Below are 21,528 nucleotides of genomic sequence, written 5' to 3'. Positions count from 1 at the left end.
TGTGTAGGTATGGTTGAAATGGAAAATATTGAATAGGTTTACTTGCCACGGCCCTTAGAGGCTGCAGGTTTCAATGAATATTAATTTAATTTAGGCTATATTTTCTTCTTGAGGAAAAATTGTGTAGACTACTCACACCAAAAAACCTGCTGTTGGCGTAGGTCTCTGGTGGTGAGTAGAATGAAAATTATAGCTTATAATTATCCAAAACATCCTTAATTAATGTGATGTTAATTAATCTTGCATCAGCACTAAATGCATATAGACTGGTGCTGTAGTTAAAAATGTTACTACCTACAAAGGTATCCATGCGGCAAAGGTACTGTACAAATCATACAATTTAGTAACAATATAACAATAACAATAAATATTAAAACTCAAGTTGAATGTATTATGATATTACCAGGTATCCAGTAGCAGGGTAAAGGTTACGGCCATCAATGATATGGCCACCAAGATACTCCAGTTCATCGTCTTTCAAGTTAATGTTGACAGTCCTTTCTCCAGACTTTATTTTCTCCTGCATACGGTATGAAGTGACATACCAGTCTTCAGAATGCTCCCACCTGACTAACGGGGCAATCATGGGAGTTCCACGGGACACAGGCAAAGGAACCTCAGGGTATAGATTGGCAAACTGGGGATTAACTCCCACCTCATAAAGCCTGAAAGAAAAATAAATTGGTTTAGATTTAAAATTTGGTCACGCCAGAAAATTTTACTTAAGTTATATAATAAATGATTAATGGGTAGTGTTAAATTATTGTCAATGATCTTTTTAATATAAATGTCACAGAAATTATAGCAATGTAAAGAAAATTATTTTTGAATTCTTATGTTTTTAAAGACATCCAGGTCTTTTAAGTAGTTCTGGTATTGAAGATTATTTTACTTTGTAAATATTACAATTAAAACCAGCTGTAATTTTGATTACAATATGGCGCTACTGATTGAAGAGAATGGAATGTGGTGTTGGTTTATGGCTAAAAAGCAAAGATGCATATACAGCTCAGTTGCGATCACAAATAAAAAGCAAGTTGCGCAGGAATAATTGTGAACACGTCGTCACAAAATAAGTACTCCTTGCGTATCCAGTAATATATGGCAACCAAACTTTGGATAAATATAAACCTCCCTTTATTTCCTATAAACCACAGCCACTTTTCTATCTCTTAAAACAACAGCACCTCTACAATGTGAATTTAAAAAGAAAATTTACGGTGCCTTACTCTTCACCCTATTCCTCAAATACTTAACTTCAAACACAAGATAATACTTACTTTCCCAAAGCTGTGACCAACACCACAGAGTTGTCTGGGTTGTCTTTCTGGGTAAGAGGAATGTTGACAACTTGTTTGTCAAGGGAGCGACGCAGGATGGCTTGAAGGAGGCCATGAGGAGCAATCTCTATAGCAATAGCTCGAGCTTGAATATGCTTGGACGCTTCTTCAAACAGCACTGGACTCAGTAGATTGTTGGTATGGTAGTCCGCAGAGCATAGCTTGGCTAGGGGAGAGTCCCACTGTGCCTCAGGGACGGAACTGCTGATCCATCTTGCGGACCTGGGCTTCGGGTTGGGGATCACCTGGAGACAGTCATGACAATATGACAGATATGAGATATATATGAAAAACTTCTCATTACTACTCAGAGTCAGATTTTACCTCAATTTATCCTAATGATCAAGTATGAAATTGAAGGAAATATTGAGAAGAACAAGATGAATTTTTTGATGTTAGGTACAACCAGGCTGCAGAAATAGGTCATCTAAAACACAGCTCCATGTCCATGTCCATTGCAAAAATTTACTACAGTTATCATTGCCTACAAACCCTAACTATCCATTTAACTTAAAAAGAATCATGAACCTACACTGACATAATACAAAGTACAATGTCTTCTTTTCTCCTAATTTTACACCAAGAGAAAAGATTATTTATAAAGCTATTCAATACTTGATAAAACCTATTAATTCCCATGATTTTCAAAAGAAAATTAAAACTATATTCATTATTCAGGATTTAACTAAGAGGAAGGTAGTCTCACTGTCCTTTTTTGGTGACACCAACTCTAAAGAAAATGTCTTGCTGTTTTCCTAAATTTTCAGTTTATTGAATTTGTAACTTCCTGTCAATATATTTGTTCCAGTCTGTTATTCAAGGCTTTTAATATTTAAAAATAAACTTACCAGCTACGAGAAATACATATGATGAATGATAGGTTATATTCAACAACAAGAAACCATATCAGCATCTAGTTACCTGTTTCAAATAAGAGAGGAGCTTGGGTCCGGCAGGAGCAATATATCGGCTGTGGTATGCGATGTTGGCTACATTCACCTCTCGGGCAAAGATCTTCCGCTGTTGGAGTTTAGCCACAAATGTTTGAACAACAGGAGCAGGTCCAGAGATGGTGCAACTTCCAGCAGAGTTATGACAAGCCACGTCAATTTCTGGGGGAAGGAGCTCCTTGATGTCATTGTAGCCCATACCTAGAGATTGAGCGACACTTTACTGGTATGATCCTAATTTGATTTGTTCCATGTCTTAATTTTCTCGTCATAGCAAACTACTTAACAACTGTTATTTACTTAGGCTGAAGGAAGATAAATCTGAACTAATCATCCATCATCACTAACTAATCATGTAGTTATGAATGCCGGTTCAAACTTAAAAATATTATAACCCCTAACTATTGTTCAAACTAAAACAAACCGAGAGATTCTATGAGTTCTTAATTCATTGAAGTTTGTTTTTGGTTATGGTAAGTTAGTGTTATTTTAAGGACATTTTCTATCACAATTGTTCAAAAATACCCCTGCCGCAGCTAACCTGTCCACTAAGCGAATTTCCATTTGTCTGAATTGATTTTCAATTAAATCTACTCAAATAACATTAGGATTAACGAGTACCTAAGGTTTGCTGCTACAAGGAAACTAATAAAATGTGGTTTTTAGTCAAATATTAATAGCTTAGTATAAAATAAATAAATTTGCCAAGTTTGATTAAAATACTTCCGTAAACAAGCAAACTATAACCATTGAGTATACACATTACGTGTATACTCAATGCTATAAAATTTTACAATATTCTTTATAAGAATAACATGGGAAGTTTAAATGTTAATTTTTTTAATTTTTTCCTTTACCAATAACCGTACAAAAATAAATTTGCCAAGTTTGATAAAAATATATCCATAAACAAGCAAACTACAACATTTTACAATATTCTCCTTAAGAACAACAAGGGAATTTTAAATTTACAATTTTTTAACTTTTTCCGTTACCAATAACCGTATAAAACACTTTGATATACTAAATTATTATTTTTTAAGCTCTTTAAAAAGGTCTAGAGAAAAAGTAAAAAATTTTGTGTTTTGAGGGTCAAAAATGAGAAAAACTAATTTTTGCCCCATAAAACCTCCCGTAAAACCCTATTCCCATTGTTTGATCATGCTGGTTCGCGAACTCATTCAAGTTTAATCTGCTTTATGTTTATACCTTTAAAACAAATTTCATCAAAATCGGACAAAAATTACTCGAGTTATCGCGTTCACAGACACATATACTGTATAACTCGATATAAATAATAAATAAATATATACAAATTTGAACGAATTGTGTTTTTGGCCGACATCAAAATAACAAAGTAAATGGGTCCCGGGCCTAGGTCTTACCGTGCCACCTACGGTAATAGCTACTTCCTTATAGGGAAGTTCGCTAACAAGTTTTCACCATGTGCAATCGAGAAAAATAGTTTATTCCTTGACACAACAAAATGTCTGCAAAATACCTTAAATACCAAACAGTCTGATAACTGACAGTTTAAAATAAATATAAAACTCCTGCTGTACTAAGCTAACCGCTTAATCCATTAAACATCCTTACCTAACTTAGGAACAGGAACAAAGACATTGTTACCATAAAAATAAACTAGCTATGGTTGAGACCTATTTTTATTGGAAGTCAATGGCTGTAGTAAAAATTCTAGTTGGCTGGGACAAAATCTCAAATGTTTTTTTTTTATGAACTAGAATACAAAAAAATTCACAACATAACCTATTCTTTCAAAAAATTTGAAAGAATTATCAACATTTTATGATCAGTTTCAGTTCTGAACTGGGAGCAGCTGTTCTACTAAATAGAACTCAGGAAGCTTTTTTCTGGAGACCCAAGTTCAAATCCTGCCAAGAACCAATAGCTTTTAGAGAAAGCTCTACCCAATGGTTAAGAGAGCACATGCATCCATCTAAAATAAAAGAATAGGCCTTTCAGACAAAGAAAGCACCCGCTAAAAAGCAATATCCTAATTATTTTATTTTTTTAAACAAAGAACTCACCAACAGCAGCCATTGCCCCAGTGATAAGTTTTGATTCCAAGGATGCAAGACCTCTGTAGTACGCAGCCAGAATCATCTGCTCAGCTGTAAAGCAGCCATCAGCGTAAGCGCAGCCAAGCTCACCTACTGAGTGACCTATCAGATGGTCCGGTTTGACTCCCACGGTTGTCAATACATCCACCAGACCAATCTGTAATATATAGGTAGGAATGTATACACCGAGTAAATGATCTCAGCTGTTGACCAAATTACTTTTCAAGTAAACTCTACTTTCATATCGAACACTGCAGCTCAGTAGTCTCTTGGGGTAAGAAAGCAGACATTGCTTACATTCGATACCAGCCACCTGCAATATCTTACCTCTGCCCATGTGACTTATGCCATAAAGCTTCTTTACATTCCTTAGATCACTGCAAAGACCAGTGGTCTATGGAGGAGGGCAGTTAAAATTTGTTTGATAAAAACATATCTTACAAACATATTTGGTTTTTGAACAATATTTTTTATTGTAAATCTCATATACATAAGATGTCTCTTTGATACATAAGAACTTCAGCAAGTGTTGAAAATCCACCGACATACATTTCAGCCTACGGTGGTTATTCTTGCTTTGTTTTTTTGTGTGTATTGTGTATTTTATTGAGTTATATGTTTACATTGAGTACATTTGTAACAAAAAGAGACAATTAAGTTTTCAGTTTTCATATACATGATTTATTAACAACATAAATATTCTAATTATTCCATTATATTTACTTAAGTTGTCATCTGTATATTACTATTATTTTACCTGTATAGCTGCAATTCCAACAAAGGAGTTCAGAATATTGTTGAAGATCTTTGGGTCTGGGTCACTAATGATTCGAATCAGATCAACACCCTTTGGTTTCAAAATCTGGTGACATTTGTGGATTGCTGCAGCAAAGACTGGAATCTTCATGAGGGTTGCTCCCATTCCTGCCCATTGGGAGCCCATTCCAGAAAACACAAACCACACTGGCCTCTTGTCTCCAGGGTAGTACTGAAAAGTTTGGAAGGTACATTGTTAATTAGAAACAATATTTGAATGATAACATAACAAACCTTAATCACTTTGAATAACATTTTTTAGTGAAGTGATTTAATTCCATTAATTAAGCTGTATTATTAAATTTTTGATGTTCCTTGCACCAAAAGTAGTAGAATTTATGTACAAGAGTAATTTTTATAAGATATTATGTATGAAACATAAGTCCTCTGCTTGAAATTAAGTAAATAAAATCACCTAAAAAGTTTGTGGCTATTAATTCTTTACCAAGGAAAGCAATAGTACAGCAGGGGTGAAGTTTTATCTTTATTTCATCAAATATAGATATTTAAACTGCCAAAGCTGTTTTTACCTTAATTGAGCGCATTCGGGCAGTGTTGTTTGGTGTAAGCACAGTGAAACCTCGGAAGATATGCCCGGGAATCTCATCCGTGTGAACACAGTGAAGCAGCTTTACAAACTCTATGTCAATGTTCCTGGATTCAACCTAAAAATATTTGTGCATAAAAAAATTTTTGTCTCAGAAAATAAAAAATGATCCGTTGATATTTGCAATAGTAGCATCAAGTATGATTTACATTACCTGAAACATCATTTAGGATGTTCCACCTATTCCTTGGGAAAATTTATTATGAAAATTTAATTAATTTAACACGTTCGCTGCGGGCCATCAAATGGCAGGCGTAGCCCCAGTGCGGCGCAGCCCGCAGCGTCGAACAAACCCGATTGCCGGGTGTTTGGCTCTCATATTTTGGTATGACGAATAGCAAATAACGTGCGGTGATGTCCCGTTTTATAACAAGAGTCGACGTAGTTCGCTAAACACTCACATATAGCAGCACTGCTTGGAACGTAGTCGGTCCCATCGTATTGCCAATTTGAGGGAGAAAGACGGGACAACAAGTTGATTTTTAAGTTTGCCAGACGGGGATTTTATGGGGAAATTTTACTACCAACCTACAACACAACAAAAAGAAAGTCACCCACTACACGCTAACGTGGAATAGGTCTGCCTTCGACCGACGCTAGAGCAAAAACGATGATATACGAAAGGCATTGCCGAGCGTATCCGATCGGTTACGACAGCGTCTGAACAGCGCTCGGCCCGTATCCGATCGGATACGCCCGCAGTGAACGTGTTAAAAAGCTTTGTAAGCATTGTCTGCTTAGGAACTCATAAACATTTTTAGGGGGAAATGTTATTCTATGCTTTATCATTTATTTGACTTATTCTCTAAATGGTTATACATTTGATGTTTTTTATAGAATAGATTAATGCACAATTCCATTGTTATACACTTTTAAGCTATTTAACAAACATTTAATAATTTATGAGTTGATCTAAAATAGTCTTTTTCTATGTATAGCAATGAATCATTCAACTTCTACCGAGCGTACATTCAATGTAACTTTGGAACGTGATAAACTTCAATAGCTTTTTGATGGTTCAAAACTAGATCCAAATGTCATTGATTGGGCTCAGTAATTGGTTCTGCCTATAGGTAGTAAGTTTGATTCTACAGAACCAGCTCATCTTAGAGTAACTAACAACGCTATTCAACACTACTACTTCACTCGTCTTCAACTTAAAATACGCTCCCTAGTGTATAGGTGTCATATAAATTTAATCAAATCAAATTTAGGGCAAGATTTCATTCATGCCCAATCCAAACATATTTTAACATCATGAATTTTTATTCCACTTCAAAAATACTTTGTAGCAAGTTCTTGATTTTTTAAGCTTTTGTGAGTGACGACTTACGTCTGAGAGAATAGTGTCCACGGCAACTTCAGTTCTTCCTGAGGCAGGAACCACTCTTGGTATGTCATCGTTGGGAGCTCCTTTATTCACCTTAGCCTTCTCATTCCACTTCAATAGAACGTGGCAATTAGCACCTCCAAATCCAAAGGAGTTGATACCCACCATGCCTCCACTCCATGGCGTTTTTTCAGTGACAACCTGGAAAATTTTATATTTCGCATAAATGGTAAAGCCTGTGAAATCCAATTTAAATAGCTCAAATAAAAAAATACAAGATTTGATCACGTTTCACTATGTTTGTATCAGTACTTTGTAATTTGACACTCAGGGCCGTAAAACAATTGGTTACGAAATTATAGTTTGAACTATTTTTTTAGAAACTATTTTAATCCATTGTAAATTGAAACATATTTAATTTAAAATACATTATGTTATTTAAAAATGGTTATTAATCTATTTGACTGGGCAATAGACAAAACATTTAATTTATTCTTTCCATTGCCAGTGAAAATCAAAATCATTCATAGACTATCTTGTTAACTATCCATGATTGATTTGATCCATTTTTTAAATAGTGAAAAGTGAAATAATCTGCTTGGTAGAGAGTTCCAAGATTATAAGACTTATTTGACAAAGTGTGATTTTTTAATTTTGTTGTTTTAGTCTAATTTATTTATGTAGGTAAGCTTTATTTATTGGTATGAGTAAATATGTCACTTTTTTATACTATGACCTAAAAAACTGTATTTCTCGGAATTGAAATAAAATATGGGGAACACTAGAGGCTCAAATAAAATCATCAAGTAAACTTTAATAAAACCTACGGAGATTTTTCCATTGTAGAAAGCTTCAATGTCCTTCCGAGGGACTTTGAGGTTGATGTTTGGAGGGATGAAGCCAGTCTCCATGGCGATGAGGACTTTAGTGACTGAACATAACCCGGAGGCAGGCTCCGAGTGACCGATGTTGGACTTGACTGAGCCGATCATAAGAGGGGATGATCGCCCGGGACAGAACACGTTCTCCAACGCTTTTACTTCCTCTGGGTCTCCAACCTAAGAAACACAGAACAGTTTGAGTTTCTATCTACATTAATCTAATGGTTGCTTTGATGTGAGGAATCAAGCTATGTAAAATGTCTGTAAGCATATACAATATAATTACAAATCTGTCCTAAAGGGTATCACCTTGAATTCAATCCATGATTCCACTTGACTATCAGGACGCCCCACCATGGGGATTGAGTGTAGTATGTAGGATTTTAGTGGTATATTGATTTAATTTTGGAATAAATAAACTGTATATTTCTTATATTCCAAAATAAGAAAGACTTTTTTGTTCTTTCACAATCAATAGCAGTTATAAAGAAAAGGTACATACCTAACCAATGATTCACACCTGACTCAACAAGGCACTTTTGCTACATGAAATGGCATCTAAAAAAATGCATTGTCATAATGTAAATTTCAGAGAGGCAGAATGGCTTTAGTTTGATTGATATTTAATCTTGTTTAACACCCTTATTGTTACATTTGTGAAATGTCAGTGAAAGGTCACAGTGAAATCTTTTAGTACCTTGTATTGAAATAAACACAATTTAAACTCTTTGATGATAAAGGCTGTATGTTGATAAAATCAAGTTCTTTGACATACACAGTTTTTATTCCAACAAAGTATTGCCACAAGATATAGTATTTACTTTACTCTTTTACTTTCTAAATGTACCTTCGTTCCAGTTCCGTGAGCCTCAACCCAAGCAAGGGATGAAGGGCTAAGTTGACATTCTTCGTAAAACTCTTCTAACAACCTCTGTTGAAGAGGACCTGACGGAAATGTGATACCCTGTTCTTTGTAACCATCACAGTTGGTCTTAGCATGAACAACAGTGGCATACACTCTTCTTGCATCTTTGGCCTTCTGTAGGTATATTATACAGACAGCTTCTGATCGGCAGTAACCGTTAGCTGTTGAAAAACATTTATTAACTTCAAGTTGTTGACATAAAGTACAGTTACCATAAAAATTAAGTTCTAAAAAAACATTGGAATTGGAACAAAAAAATATACATTATTTGGTTATACGTCTCCATATTATTTAAATAAATCTTAAACATACTTTTTTAGTAAAACACAATGGAGATTTTTTTTATGTACTGTCGTTTGCTTTATATACTTAATGCACATGTGTCGCATCTTATAAGAAATGTTAAATCAGTCCAACGCAAAATGTTGCTAGCATCCCCTTGCAAAATGTTGCAAGGGGATGCTTAATTTTTTAAGATACCAATACCGGTACTCCAAATTACACTGCTAATAATTATGTAGACATAAGGTCCAGAGGCCTTAAAGTTTGTTTTTGGAATAGCAGACTTTTCTGAAAGGGAAAAATTGTACCCTGGGACAAAATATACAAAACTATACACTAGACTTAATAACTACCATTTTTCACTGTTTTCAAACAATGATGTTTTTAGTAGGGAAGCTTACTATGCAACTGCTAGTTGCTGTCAGTGTAATTGGTATAGATTCTCACCTGATTCATCAAATGATTTACATCTCCCATCTGTGGAAAGCACACCAAGTCTAGCAAACTGCAAGGAGACGTAAGGATGAAGACAAAGGTTACAACCTCCCACGATGGCTGCATCGCAGTGGCCGTCTCGTATAGACTTGTAAGCGTGCTCCATCGCGTAAAGACTCGAAGAACACGCTGAGTCCACCGTGTAACTGGGACCTGTCAACAATCTCATCTTAGTTAACACTATTACCGGAATCTCTGGTCTGACAGGCCCACGGGAATTTTCCAAAGCTTGTTGGCAACACTGTTTACTTGGGGGATTCCAATCCCCCAATACCTTCCCCCCTTTTCTTCCCCTACCTGTTGATATATTGTTTGTTCATTTTGCGTGGGTGCCATGACCTTGACAGGTTGTTTGTTCATAACGTGCCTGTCTCAGAAGCCCAGCATTGGTGTATTTTAAAGCAGGGTCTCAAAGGCCAAGGGTTTCGGTTTCTAAGTGAGGTCCATTGTGGGTTTCGGTTAGCATCAGCCTGGGTAGGGTTTTGGTATTATTTTTAAGTTTGTCATGATTGTATGAAGAAAATGTCCCAGCTAAAATTTAAATGAGGGTTTAATAATGTGGCTTCAAGTAACCAATTATTCTAACTTTTCAGGAAACTTGTTCCTCAATAGATCCACGCTATGTGATACACTCTAATATTGTTTTAAATAATGAGAAAAACTACACATCTAGGGATAATCAAGGAGAGTAAACGTAGATCCAGAACTGTTAGGCCTAAAATTTTAAAGTTGTACAGATTTTAAAATTCAAAATGTTTTGTTGCAAATAATTTAAACATAGCTTTGTACACTTAAAAGTGTATTTACTTGAAAAACAACATGTTTTCTATAGTTTTTTTTAATACTTCACCAACAATAGTGAACCATCAAAATGTTTAAAAGAAAATTTTTTTTAATGTACAAAAAAATATCCTTTGTCTCAGGATTAACATTACCACACTGAAAATGTTTCAAGAACTAAAACTTAACCAGTTTCAATTCCAAAGCCTGGATTATACATGACAACATTACCATTGATTCCTAGCCAGTAGGAAATTCTATTTGCAAGCATAGCTCGAGAACAACCAGTGATCCCAAAGCCATTGACCTGAAGTTTCTCGTAGAACCATGTTTTTTCCGATTCACTGAAGCAGGCACCAATGAAAACTCCCGTGTTAGTACCTCTTAGATGCCGAGGGTTGTAACCTAAAATCATATTTTAAATAGTTAATGAAGAAGACACAAATGCATTAGTTCAAAATTAAGCATTAATTTATGTTTAAATATATTTGAAGAGGAGAAAAGACTTTGTAGTTGAGTGTCCAAAACAAAATTTGTTCATAAAAGATGTTGAAGTGAAAGATTTTTCATAATTAGATACAGTACCAATCTCGTACTTCAATAGGTAATGGAAATGACACTATAATTTTATCAGAGTTTCTCCTTCCATCATAAATCCTAGAGGCTAGAATTAAGGACCTGCTTTACATGCCAGATGTGCAGCAATGTTAGGGTTTCGTACATTGTATCTAAAAATGTTTTTTTTTTAGATTCCACAATACATCAGTAAACATTAAACATGACATCAGTTTGTTCTCAAAATTATATATATATATTTTTTTTAAAGCTCTACAAATCTTCAACAAAACCGATTAAATTAAATAACAGAGGCGTAGAATGACATCTAAAAGATCAGAAGAATTTACACGTTAACAAAACTGCAAAAATATTGGTCCTGGAACCAAATGGAACCCAAATACAAATCGTCTCTGAGGAAAGGAAAATGGAAATACAATGTTACAAAGTTTCAACATTTAAAATCTGGGAAAATTCAATAAATGCAAAATCAATTCATTGCTAAACTTGTTACACCTTATACTTGCCCCCATTAAAATTACAAAAAAACATGAAGTCTTAGAAATCACATTTGACAATTTTTATGCCAAGATAAACTTTACTGAAACCTAATAGATAAGTATCACAAAGTCCTTAGTGATTTAGTAGGCAAACAATTTATTAAAGTGATAAAGGCTTCGAACAATTGAGAAGCCAATAGATTGTTTATCAACATTTATTAAATATATCATATTTTTTAAATATTTTATCTTGAGCTGTGCGGTTTCCTAAATATAGATTACAGCAAAATGTATGTAGCCAATAACTGAAAACGATATAATCTTAATAATTTGTTTAAATACTCAAGATCTCAATCCATCCATGAATGCTCAATCTCAATCTATTTATATTATCAGAATGTCAATAATTATTTTTTAAACAAATTAAAGCTCACCAGAATCTACAACAGCTTCATAAGCTTTCTCTAGCAGCATACGACACATAGGGTCCATGGTGTGTGCTTGTTTGAAATGAACCCCAAAAAAAGCTGCATCAAATTTGTTAACCTCGTTGAGTTTTCCAGTTCTTTGAGGAATCTCAGGGTGCTCTGAAACAGATTTTATGTCATGAAGAAATAAAGTTATAAAAGTGTGATGGGTTTTTAATTTGTTGTAATCAGGGGCGGACTGGGTACTCTATTAGGGCGTAAACCCTGATCAGCCCGAAGGCGCCAACCGGGGGGTCCGAGGGTCTGCCCCTGGGACATTTTTTAAAAATTATACCTGTAAACTCGCATTTTTAGGCAATCTAGAGGCATTAACAGTGGAAAATCAGAAATCTGATAACTGACACCATTGGTCAATGTTTGGTTTACAAAATTTAGACTATTTACCCACACGACTTGGTGCTATTCTGACAGTAAATATCCTAACAAAAATAAAAATACAAATGATTTTCTTAGGTTCTTTCATATTATATTTGTGTATTTTCTTTGTTTTCCCTTGCATGGCTTGGCTGCATGCATACAATATAAATCATTTGCTTCCTGTTTACAGCCTGAACTTGCAACTGTTGTATTTTTTGGCACTTTAAATAACAGAAGTTATATATTTTAGATTTCTATGAAATTATTTTAACACAAACAATATGCTTTCACTGTGAACAAAAACAAATTATTGACTTAAAGTTTTTAGTATTACATTAAGTCATAACTGTAACCCTAAAGTAGGCCTACCTAACCTATTTCTACAAACGAAATAGCCTAGAGAGAACTACGAAGGTATTTTAGGCTGGCTATCTGTAATTAAAATAGGAAAGTTGACAAAATTAGTGCCATAGGGCATATTGAAATAGTTAATTAATAGGCTGTAGCCACATATTAAAATACTGTTTACTGTTTAACCTTTACTGTGTAATGGTTAAGTTAACAAATACACCGTCATTAAATCTATTTAAATTTTGTAAAAGTAGTGATTCTACAATACTGCTTTCGTTCATGTTTCCTGTGTAGGTAAAGAATATCAAAATAAATTGAAGCTTTCGACACAGAGATACAAATCAGACACTCACTAAAGAGAGTCACATTTTAATTGGCACTGGCAGCTCAGCTCACACTCTTTATTTATTTATTACATGCACGGCAAACGCCATTTTACAAGAGAGTTGAGTTGATATTGATAAAATTAAATGTGACTTAAAGTGAAATAGTTATAGTGTGAGCAATAATTAAATATTATAACAATTATGAATAATATTAAATTATCTTCACTAGTTGTTTACCATAGACGACATCGTGACACCGACCGATGTCTGATGCAGTCGCAGTCACGAATACTAGAAAAATGCCGGTATGGATCACAAACATAAACAAATGACGTTGTTGGCCTGAATCCTATACTGAGCATTGAACATATGATTTGGCAGTTCCATTTAAGCAATGTTAAATAATGTTTATTTTCGGGCCAAAAACGTCATTTGTTTATGTTTATGATCCATACCGGTATTTTTCTAGTACTCGTGGTCGCAGTGCAGTTTTTTTTCGGGTTCGGCGTAAAATGACGCGGGAAGAGGACAGCTGTTTTTAAGTAGCTCAGACCACAGAGTAAAGTAAGTGCCTTCCACTCGGAGTAGGCCTACACGTACGAGAGAGAAGAGCTGCTTTGCTCTCGCTTGTCGACAGTGTCTATTCAGGTCTCACACCCGATTTTGTGTTTTGCTATTCACTGCTGAAACTTTTACTCTAAGTTTTTCCTCTTGCTTTCTAAAAAATACATATCGTCTCATTTTTTAAAATTTTTTTTATGAATTTTTCCTTTAACGAGGGCGCAAATATTGGAATGTTGAGAAGGCGCATCGGCCCACCGGCCGGTGGGCCGGCGGGCCAGTCCGCCCCTGGTTGTAATTGTGAACATATACATGGTGAACTAATTCAGAAAATGACCCTCTGGATAAGAAAACGGCTTTCAAATTTGATCTATCAACTTATAGCCATGGTGGAAGATCCACCAGAGGGAAAATAAACCCAACCACCTACTATTGAGTACATCTTAAAAGTATACAAATGTAAATAAAATACACTGAGTGAATCAAACTTGTAAAGAAAAATGTTGATAAACGTTACGTACGACATTCACTCTACGTATACACTAGTTAGGGATCTCACACATGTAGAAGTCCCCTCTAGGACAAACTGACAATGGCCATATGGTAAAAAAATTGTTTTTATTACTGCCCTGATCTGGGCACGACTATTAATGTAGTTACTGTTAAGAAGGAGATCATTACCCTTTGTTATAACATTTGGTTTTAAGATGATGCATTCATAATGTAAATAAATGAAGTAGAACTGTTAGGTTTTGTTCAGCTACAAACTTAAAAGTAATTTATAATACACAATGGAAAGTTTTTTTTTTTTTATTTTTCTGGTTGAATCACATAGCTTTAATAATGTAGAATCAATGTGGAAAGTTATAACATACTCACAAAACCCTAGATCATAAGCCTTTTATTTTCCTTGTACCATACAATATATTGCTAACTATCCTAACAAAAAGACGGTTGATCCAAATAAATTCAAATGTATGATATTTTACCTAGTTTCCATCGGCGGTCATCATCAGATATTAAGTCAACTTTGTTAAACAGCTTCTCCCCAAAGTCCTTGACATTGTCAGAGTCCGGGTAGAAGCCAGCTATTCCAGAGATGACCACCTCTTCTCCCGGAGCCGGCTGTGCCAATCTACGGCCCGCCTCCAAGGCTAGGGTTCGATCACTTATAGTTCCTGCCATCTGTTTTACAAAAAAGCACAATAAGAAATATGTTGAAAGTTTTTTAAATCACCTCTTATACCGAAGTAATTCTTATGATCCTATCTAAGCCAATGGCGAATCCAGAGGGAGGGCGACCCCCCCCCCCTTGGGCATACATACATTTACCATTTTGATAGCATGTAATACAGTCGTGCATACACATTGTGTAAAATAATTTGTCACACTAACTTTGGACAACGAAATGGTATAAAACTGCCATTTAGGAGACTTAGTCTGCACAAATTTTTCTGGGGGTACCCCATAACTCCCCGTACCCCCTGTTTCGCCCCCCCCCCTTGTGACTGATCTAGGCTACTGGTTTCTACTCTCATGGGAGTCTTCTTCAAGCCACCAGATACCAATTTGTGCTGATTTGCCTGATAAAAACCCCCAATGAGAGTTACCATTGGTAGTCTAGACAGACTGTCTACACTTCGGTCTAAAATGTATTTACCCCTTTATTTTATTTAGGTATAGGTACTACAAGTGATTCAGAGGCTAACATAAAATATGTTAAACAGGTCACAATATATGGATTTGTGAAACTAATTGTTCTATTGTAACACTATGTTTTTACTAAATGAATGGAACTCCAAACAATTCAAACAATTTTGGGATTCTTTGAGATCAAAAAGTTATTACCAATAATTTCACTCAGCCTGGCAACTTCTACTATTTTATTTATTTATACATTATAATCACATTACATTAATAAACACTTATTGTTATTATCAATTATATCTGTATACATTGCCTCCAAAGGGCCATTATTTGGGCAGATTGTGGTTAAAGTATTTTTTATTTTATTTTTTATGCAGAGGAAGTACTGTGTTTATGACTGGTATTCCACTAAAAACCCCTTTTTAGTCAAGCCAATATGCCTCTTGTTTATATGTTCAATTGTAGTACATACAGTATTAAAAGGCTTTAGCATTTAGTCTTCCAACAGTGATGTTCACAGGTGTAATAAACTGCTCAAAATTATGAATTACCTCTGTAACTATGGTTTCACAAAACAAGTTAGAAATATTCTTCCATAAATTTTAACCATGTACCAGATGCTGTTTTGAGTTGTCTTCGGATAAATTTAAAATAAAACAGATTTGACGACTTATTTGAGAATTGTGTTATTCGTTATTCATCTCCAATTTTAAAAATTGAAAGATATGAATGATCATTTTATATATTTCCTCATCATTTTTCAAGCTAGGTAGCTCTATCATTTTGCTATTTAACATTTAAATTACACCTCATGAATGAAAAAAATCAACAGATCAAATGCAACATTACATGAGTTTTTCCTCAGAGAAGTTAAGTTGCTACTCTTTGAGTGTAAATGTGAAAAAATCAAATGTGGCTGAACACAATACTTGGGGTCACTCAGGGTTATTATTCAAGTCAACATGTGGACAACAATGAAGCATGTTTAGTCATGCCACAGCAGCTGGGAACTGCTTAGCATAGAAAGGTCACAAGTTAATTCAAACACTAAACGATTTAATTTGATTCATTTAAAGCAAATGAAATAACAAAGTAGCGTTTTTGATAAAATGAAGTTCAATGGACACTAGTTTAAATCATAGTAAATACTTTGGCTAGTAGGCCTACTTGGTGTTGAACACGACTTTTTTTAAGTGTATGATGTGTGATCGTTAATAATGTAAGGGAAATTCGATATGTTGAAGGAATTTATGTCATTACTCATTTGGAGGGATATTACCAAGGTGTATGTTTCAACCAAAGTTTTATACAACCAGAAAATTGTTTTTTTAAGCAGAAAAAGTTTTTTTAGACATATATTACAACAACATGAAGACGGCTTTTTACTTATCGTTATGTATATGTAGTCAAAAGTATAAATTTAGAAAATCATTTTCAGTAAAAAATATTACTATAGGTTCTTTGATTGTTGATTCTGCTTAGTTTGATGCGAATAAAATGAGTAATTTCTGAAACTTATTAGTCAGTATTCATGTACACTAAACACGGTTTTTTGTTATTTGGGTACTTGTTCTGTCATCAAAGGAATATTTTAACTACATTATTATTGTATGTGCAATTTAATTCAATTAAAACGTTAAAATAACCAACATACTCCTCCATTAAAAATATTGTCTCTTTTTAAAGGTAATTGTTAGATAATTAAGAGTAATATGTCCTATTCCTAGCTTTTGGGGGAGTAAGAATTTAAATACTCGAATAATTTATTAAATTCTGTCAAGAAGATAATGCACTAAATTAAATAAATATTTGTAAGGTAGGAGGAACCTTTATGTATTTCTAAAAAATAGAGGGGTTGTAGTAAATGTAAGTTTGTGTTTATTGTTGACTTGAAGGAAAATATATTTTACGCTTATGGATGAACTTAATTTAAAATCCCTCCAATATTTCGTGGATATTGTCTGACAAAGCTATACTATATGACAAAGCCTATTTCATGTACAGTTCCGGTAATATGATCAATGGTGAATAAAGATTTCCGATTTCTGATTTCTAATTGAGTTGCAAACTTGCATTTAACCTGGGGCAAAGAATTATCCTAAATAAAAATTGTTAACTAACATCCACGGTAAGCTTTCATAACATCATACCACATTTACATTGAAATATTTATTTGAAGCTCTAAAGAAAATCTTGCAATAGTTTTTATCTTTTAAAAAATCATTAGTGATGGCAGTCAAAAATTAATATTTCCATAAAATGATGCCGTATTTTGTTTTCATGAATGTTAACTCAATTACATTGTGATGAGATTCATAGCGCAATCTTATGTTTGATAGATTACTGTCTAAACACAATGGCACAATGATTAATATTTGCTTTAAACACAATTGGATCTAATACCGGTTAGGTGTTTAATTATATTTACCACTTATTTCTCTGTTTAATAAAACTTTTCAATGTCAGTCAATAAGTTTAAATTAGTTTATATGGTGTAGCTTTTCAATTTTAACCTCAAGTTAATTTAAGAAAAAAAAATACTCATTTATATTTAAAAAAAAATATTACTGATTATTGAAAATTATTTAGTCTCACTAAGTCAATTTTGTAAGATATTTAGAACTTATTTGAAAAAAAAAAACAATATATACTTACTAAGTAAAACTGGAGTTTCAATTTGTAGTGCTAATATTTTTAGACATACTATAAATAAACAAATTGCAGTGATTAAAAATATAAGCCCTACCTAGTGGTTCTATTTATTAAGCCTAACAAAATGTTGACCTAATTACTATATTTCAGTTAGAAATCAGTAAATTAACCAAACTAATATACCAATAGACATTTTTTAAACAGGGACTGTTGGATTGATCTGAATAAAGGTGAACATGTGAATTGCACAAATACTTCTATTTACTCAGAACCAGACTAAGTATACAACTAAACAACTAGAGTGGTAAGAACTTGAGCATTGTAATTTAAAGGTGGTACTTGTGTGTTCAAGTTAGTTTTAACCCTTAGAACAACCAATGTCAGCAACCTATTGTTAGAACAACCAAAGAGATTATTAGTATATTTTTCCACTTATAATCTCATCAAACTGAGCATTTTTTTTTAATTCGCCCTCAACTCAGTTGTGACAGGCAATCTGTAAAGCAACGCCCATTTTACTATTTTTGGTATTTTAAAAACCCAACAAAGAGTTTAAATATGCAATTTCTAAACCAACCAAATTAACTTTAAATTCTTATAAACAGGTGAAAACAGGTAGAATTAAATTTTTTAATCTCACCTTAAGTAAAATTACAAATGGCACTTTTTATATTGTCAATAGTAAAAAACTTTATCTCATCCTTGATTGAATAAACCCTTGAATTATTTCACTAATTGGTATTTATGGGTTTAAAACAAAATAAAACTGCCCAGTCATTGAAATTTCCCAAAAAATCGCAATGCATTTATAAAAGTAGCTATTAAAATAGTTCCTATAAAATTAAATTTCACAGCAAGTTAATAGATATAGTGTATGTAAAAACTCAATGTTTAATATTACTAGATTGCCCTATTATTTTTCTGATGGGAAATCAGAGCAGATGTACCCTTTTCCAAGCCAAGTTTGACCACAGACTTTGGTTATACTGCTAGTAGACTCATGGTCTAGTGGTAGATCAAACCACTAGACCATACATCCATCTATACATCTCATCCTATTGCAAAATCTCATACATGTTTTGATGTATTTCTCATTTTCAGTTACATTTCAGTGTCGTGATGTCAGCTAAATATTTCTCTCTTATTTTCTGATGAACTTAAATTTTGCTCTGTATTCTTTGGCCATGACACTAGAAAACAAGTAATACTTAGTAACCTAGTGAATGGATTGTGTTATTTGGTTAGTATACTTTAAAAGTAAGTAAAGTAATATTAAATCAATAGTAAACATCACAACACACTCAAACAATTCTAGATAGAAAATACCATTAAATGTTCCATAACATAATGATGACAAAGCTGCAAGATACTCTATCATGGTTTAATGGCTTAACTAATATTATATGTATTAGGCTACATTAGTCCTACTCTAAACACGTCACTTGTTCACTATCCGTGCACTACACTCAGCTTAAACTCACTTGGGGTGGTGATGCAATGGTGAATGGCAGAAACAACTAACGGGGTAAAACTCGCTTCTGAATAGTTTTATTGGTCAACTTCCCCCACTCCTTGGACCTGAAGACCCACACATTATAATGGAATGGCGATCCATAGCTGGCCACAGGAAGTCTTTATTGATACACTATTGTCTTAAATTCAGTGAGCCATGAAATTATTCACTGTACTCAACTAGTGGAGGGGGTTAATGAACCATCTTCCTCAATGTTTACTGCAAAATTTTAATACATTCTTGGGTTTTATTTTTCTTTCTTTGTAATTTCCTCTTTGATTTTAACATCAGATGCTAAATTATACCAGTGCTAAGGTTTGAGAGCAATCTAGATGGGATAACTCTTTTGGTTTTTAGTATTATAAGAACAAGAAAAACGCAAAGAAAAAAATTCATGCAATGATCAGGCCCCACTATGTATATGGGCTAACTGGGCTATAGCCCATAGCTCCAAATGTTTAGGGGTATTATATTTAAACAGTTCTGTATGTTTTCAAAATATAAAAAAATATATATAAAAACATACAAGTTTTAATCCCTCAAGACCTTCCGGTTTCGGTGTTTCAGGTAAAACAATAGGACGAGGGGTCTACTTACAGTTTTCAAATTCAATAATTTTGTCCTTGTTCTAAATTTTGACAAGTTCATCAAATTTAAATTGATCAACCACCAAATATATTCTGTCTTGTAAAGTTGCATTTCTCTGGTGCAGCACTGCAAGAATCTAACCGCAAGATACCCATAACATTTTCTAAGAGTTATATTGGGATATACTGTAAAACCTTTCCATCAATTTATAGAGCAAGAAGTAACGATTGCACACTTCTTCATCACTCATAAAGTAGACTATACTTACATTTTGAAATTTTCATTTTTTGAATCTTTCAACAATAAATCTAGAAGGACTTAAGTTCATAAACATTAAAATTACCGAACAATTCAAAAACCAATATAACACCCTGTTCCTATGACTCGATCTTGCTAGATCATGAACTCATTCAAGTTTATGCTGCCATACACGTTTATGTCAAATTTCATCAGAATCGGATGAATATATACATATATAAATTTAAAGGAATAGTTTTCGGCCACTATGGACATCAAAATGAGAATAGATCGGTCCCAAGTCTAGGTTTTAACGTGCCACCTACCATGGACAAGAGGGGGCTCATGCCCCCTCACACACTTCACCCTTGTACTGTACCGGCTCACCCCTTGTTTCGCTGGATATGTTCCAAGCACAGGTACACATCAACATCCTTACACATATCCTTATGGTCCCCTCAGGAATAACCAAGTCACTCCTCTTTTTACACCATACTAAAAGGTAAACATAGAACAAATACATTAGAACCTCGATTACTCGAACCTTAAGATCTCAAATTCCTTAATATCTTGGCTTTTTTTTAATCCCCTTGAAATTCACATTAATCATAATGTTAAAAGTACCTTTGTAAGTCGAAGTTTCTAAATATTTAACCTCAATAAGTCAAATTTTAACAATTTTTGATCAGAAGTATTCAACCTCTGTAACTTAAATTTTCCCATCATCGAGCATCAGGAACTCGAAGTTTTCCTTTATAAGTTGTGACCCATAGCGGCACACTATATTTTATTTAGTGTCAGCGTCAGCGGTTCGCGAGGCAGGGCTGCATGTTGAGCTCGTCAGCCCACCGCGAGCGAGCGAACGCTTCCCCCCACCTACTTTTTCAATTCTTGTCCTACTCCTTGCCTACAGCTCCAACGACTCAGACAGGAACCTGATCATCTGGAACGATTCTATAAATGGATTAGTCTAGATTTTAATTATATGTAAGGATTTGAAAATAGAAATGTCAGGCTAGTTAGCAAACTCTCGGGGGGGGGGGGGGGGGGGTCCTGCAAGGGTCGCCCCCGACATTGGAAATGTAGGAATTAAATTATTAATTTTTAGCATGAATAAATTAATACGTTTTCCCCAGTAGGCTTCCACAGATTCTCTCAGTAAATTCTTAGATATTTCCGATTTAGGTATTTCAATTCCAGCCAAATTATCTCACTCAGTTACTCCTCACACATTGTCATTTTCTAGCTCAAGTGTTTGGAAGGATA

The 21,528-nt window shown here is 34.1% G+C and overlaps 1 protein-coding gene across 1 annotated transcript in view; it reads right to left on the bottom strand.

Moving 5' to 3' along the window:
• The window catches only part of LOC128997761 (fatty acid synthase-like), a 53,067-nt gene extending 33,640 nt beyond the window's left edge, over positions 1–19,427 (bottom strand). Inside the window, exons 1-14 of the mRNA XM_054423435.1 lie at positions 19,406–19,427; positions 14,615–14,810; positions 11,977–12,129; positions 10,719–10,892; positions 9,660–9,860; positions 8,853–9,091; positions 7,952–8,182; positions 7,128–7,325; positions 5,718–5,852; positions 5,129–5,359; positions 4,339–4,528; positions 2,262–2,491; positions 1,281–1,585; positions 404–665 (exon numbers count right to left, since the gene is read on the bottom strand). Coding sequence (XP_054279410.1) covers positions 404–665; positions 1,281–1,585; positions 2,262–2,491; positions 4,339–4,528; positions 5,129–5,359; positions 5,718–5,852; positions 7,128–7,325; positions 7,952–8,182; positions 8,853–9,091; positions 9,660–9,860; positions 10,719–10,892; positions 11,977–12,129; positions 14,615–14,810 — 2,745 coding nt within the window. The 5' untranslated portion in view covers positions 19,406–19,427. The remainder of the gene's footprint in view (positions 1–403; positions 666–1,280; positions 1,586–2,261; positions 2,492–4,338; positions 4,529–5,128; positions 5,360–5,717; positions 5,853–7,127; positions 7,326–7,951; positions 8,183–8,852; positions 9,092–9,659; positions 9,861–10,718; positions 10,893–11,976; positions 12,130–14,614; positions 14,811–19,405) is intronic.
• Between the last annotated feature and the right edge of the window lie 2,101 nt (positions 19,428–21,528).

The sequence above is a fragment of the Macrosteles quadrilineatus genome, unplaced genomic scaffold (assembly GCF_028750875.1).
Source record: "Macrosteles quadrilineatus isolate MER2022 unplaced genomic scaffold, UCM_ALF_1.0 Scaffold_7__1_contigs__length_78375512, whole genome shotgun sequence".
Classification (NCBI taxonomy): Eukaryota; Metazoa; Arthropoda; class Insecta; order Hemiptera; family Cicadellidae; genus Macrosteles; species Macrosteles quadrilineatus.
This window is presented reverse-complemented; position numbering and strand designations above follow the sequence as displayed.